General features: G+C 37.0%; 1 protein-coding gene across 1 annotated transcript; it reads right to left on the minus strand.

Moving 5' to 3' along the window:
• Window positions 1–1,652: 1,652 nt before the first annotated feature.
• LOC139382903 (odorant receptor 131-2-like) lies at window positions 1,653–2,624 on the minus strand. The gene has a single exon (XM_071127163.1). The coding sequence runs from the start codon at window positions 2,622–2,624 to the stop codon at window positions 1,653–1,655; it is 972 nt and encodes a 323-aa protein (XP_070983264.1).
• Window positions 2,625–2,853: the final 229 nt, after the last annotated feature.

The following is a 2,853-nucleotide window of genomic DNA, read 5'->3' on the forward strand; positions in this document are numbered from 1 at the left end:
GAGATGGTTTGGGATGAGAGTGAAGGAAAAGCAGACAAATGCTCATTATATGTGGGAAATCCTTCAAGACCGTTGGAAAAGCATTCCAGGTGAAGCTTGTTGAGAAAATGCCAAGAGTGTGCAAAGCTATCATCAAGGCAAAGGGTGGCTATATGAAAATCTCAAATATAAAATATATTTTAATTTGTTTAAGACTTTTTTTGTTACTACATCATTCCATATGTGTTTTTTCATAGTTTTGATGTCTTCACTATTATTCTACAATGTAGAAAATAGTACAAATAAATAAAAAACCCTTGAGTGAGTAGCTGTGTCCAAACTTTTGACTGGTACTGTATGCAAATGTGATTTCAGTTTATTTCATTTTTTTATCTGCAAAAATGTCTAACAACCTGTTTTTACTTTGTCATTATGGGGTATTGTGTGTAGATTGATGAAAAAATCAGTTTAATCAATTTTAGAATACGGCTGTAACCTAACAAAATGTGAAAAAAGTCTAGGGGTCTGAATACTTTCCAAATGCACTGTACATATCTACCCTTACTACTCCAGTATACTTGAACATTCTAAATATGGTATTGGCACCGCTCTGGAACTGATGCTGTATATAGCTTACTAGCTTTCTCATGTTCTTCTTAATGTCTATTTCTCATGTGTTGTTGTTCTACTTTCCTTTATTTATAGTAATATATATTGATATTGATGACTGCATTGTCGGGAAAAGAGCTCGCAAGAAAGGCATTTCACTGTACTTGTGCATGGGACAATACAACTTGAAACTTTGGGACTCATGAAAACACAGATGCATGCTCTCGTCCCTTTCATGCAGAATGTATTGTAGGATAAGTGTGATTTACGGTTAATGAGGAAAGTGCAAACTATAGATATTCTCAGTAGGCTTTAAAAATATAGGCTATTCCAACTTGCTGTTATATTTCTTGCTGTGAAGCCTACTCCACTTCTGAATGGATTCATATGACAGCCTTTTGGGAATGTTATTTGGAGAACACACGACGGCCTATGACATCATTCTCAGGAACTAATGTAGTTTGATGGGAATTGGGAAGACGACCAGGTGAGTAATAGATGCCCAAGAGTTTGTCACAATAACTGTTGAGTGAATTTCAGAATCAGCAGAGTTGAGTATCAGCTCATACTTTGTTACTGTAATTTTTAAAATCTGTCTCTATATCTCCTCTTTGCAGGTTTTCACAGGTCTGTTTAGATGCATTTACTGGCACACAACAGTCAAAGTTCATGTCATTGATACAGTTACTGTACATTTCCTTGAGCTAATCACAACTGTAACTCACTGCAAATGCCACTTATTACAGAATACATTTTTTTGAAACTTTGCTTGGGAGGTGGAAGGAATGTTTTATTTCTCTCAATCAGGTCATTTTTGAAATTACACACATAGTTAATGTTGTTTGAGACGTTTACATTTTTTAGAATTAGAAGACGCTGCAATGCACATACTATAATTAGCTTAAACACATATGTAACATAGCCAGCCGTTCATTAAAATATACCTTAAGATTAACACAATATATCATTGTCTGTGGTCTTTGAAAACCAAAGTGCTTTTCAATACCACAAAATCATGTGATTAAATAATAACAATACCAACGGCCTTGCCTGTTAAGCAAGTGTTATGTTTTCATATGACCAGTAATTAAGTTATCAACAAGTATTGGGGAAATGTTCTTATTCACCCCAAAAAATACATAATATTTAATTGCAAGGAAAAACTTTTCATCCCTTAGGCCATAGACAAGTGGACAAAGACATCGCGGGGCCAGAATAAAAATAATGTAATCAAAGAATCTCACATTATTGTACAATTTCAAATTAATTGGCAGGATGGCAGCCTCAATGAACGGGCACCACAGCTGGATCAGACACAGGAACAACTGGATAGCGTGGAGAATCACCGTTTTACGACATTTAGATAAAGATTTCTTATTTTCCGAAGCTTCTTTGGCCACTGCAATTATTCTAACATAGGTTAACACAATGGTGATGGACATGACCAGAAAGTAGAACTGACCTATAACTGATCTAAGGTGTCTCTGCCACTTGTGTGCAATAAACATCTCTGCTGAACACAGCTTATACTGCGTGTAGAAGCCCAGAGGGACTGAGGCAAAGAAGATGGAGACAATTATGATGGGCTGTATGGCACTGATGCTGTGGATGAGTAGGATGCAGTGAATGGCTCTGCGTACAGTGGAGAGCTCTCCATGGCGCAGGGGCATGCAGATGGCCACATATCGCTCCAGGCTCATGGCTGTCAGTGTCAGCGGCGTGACAAAGGTCAACTCACAAAGCAACACACAGAAGAAAACACACACAGCAGCTGGCATGGTGACACTAAAGTAAGTCAGGAGGAGCAAGTTGTTAGTCATGATTAGGTACAGACAGTCAGCCAGCAGTGTGTGAGCAAAGAAAACATAACGTGTGTTTGAGAGAAAGGTGTCCTTTTTGAAGAAGGTGAAGATGAGCAGGCAGATGATGTAAATGAAGATTGCATTCATCACCTGGACTATTATGATCATGTCATTAACTTGTTGCAGAGAGGAGCTGCTACCACCATCTGCAGCTGTTGTATTGTTGTCAGCCATAATCACACAATGAAATAGCCAATAACAAGAAGTTATGTACAGTAATTGCATTTCATAAACATGTCACAAAGGATGACATTTAAACATGAAATCATGTTAACTTTCGAGCAATAGATAACATATTTAAATATATTTAAAAGCTTAGATGAAATTAAAAAAGCAGAAGCACATTTCCAATATAATGCTTTGTTTCTTCTTGGTTGTAGGATGTAGATTTAAATATGGCAGG

This window comes from Oncorhynchus clarkii, chromosome 24, assembly GCF_045791955.1.
Source record: "Oncorhynchus clarkii lewisi isolate Uvic-CL-2024 chromosome 24, UVic_Ocla_1.0, whole genome shotgun sequence".
Taxonomy (NCBI): Eukaryota; Metazoa; Chordata; class Actinopteri; order Salmoniformes; family Salmonidae; genus Oncorhynchus; species Oncorhynchus clarkii.

Excerpts from the sequence above, each read along its gene's own strand:
- LOC139382903 (XM_071127163.1), bottom strand. The coding sequence starts at position 2,624 with ATGGCTGACAACAATACAACAGCTGCAGATGGTGGTAGCAGCTCCTCT.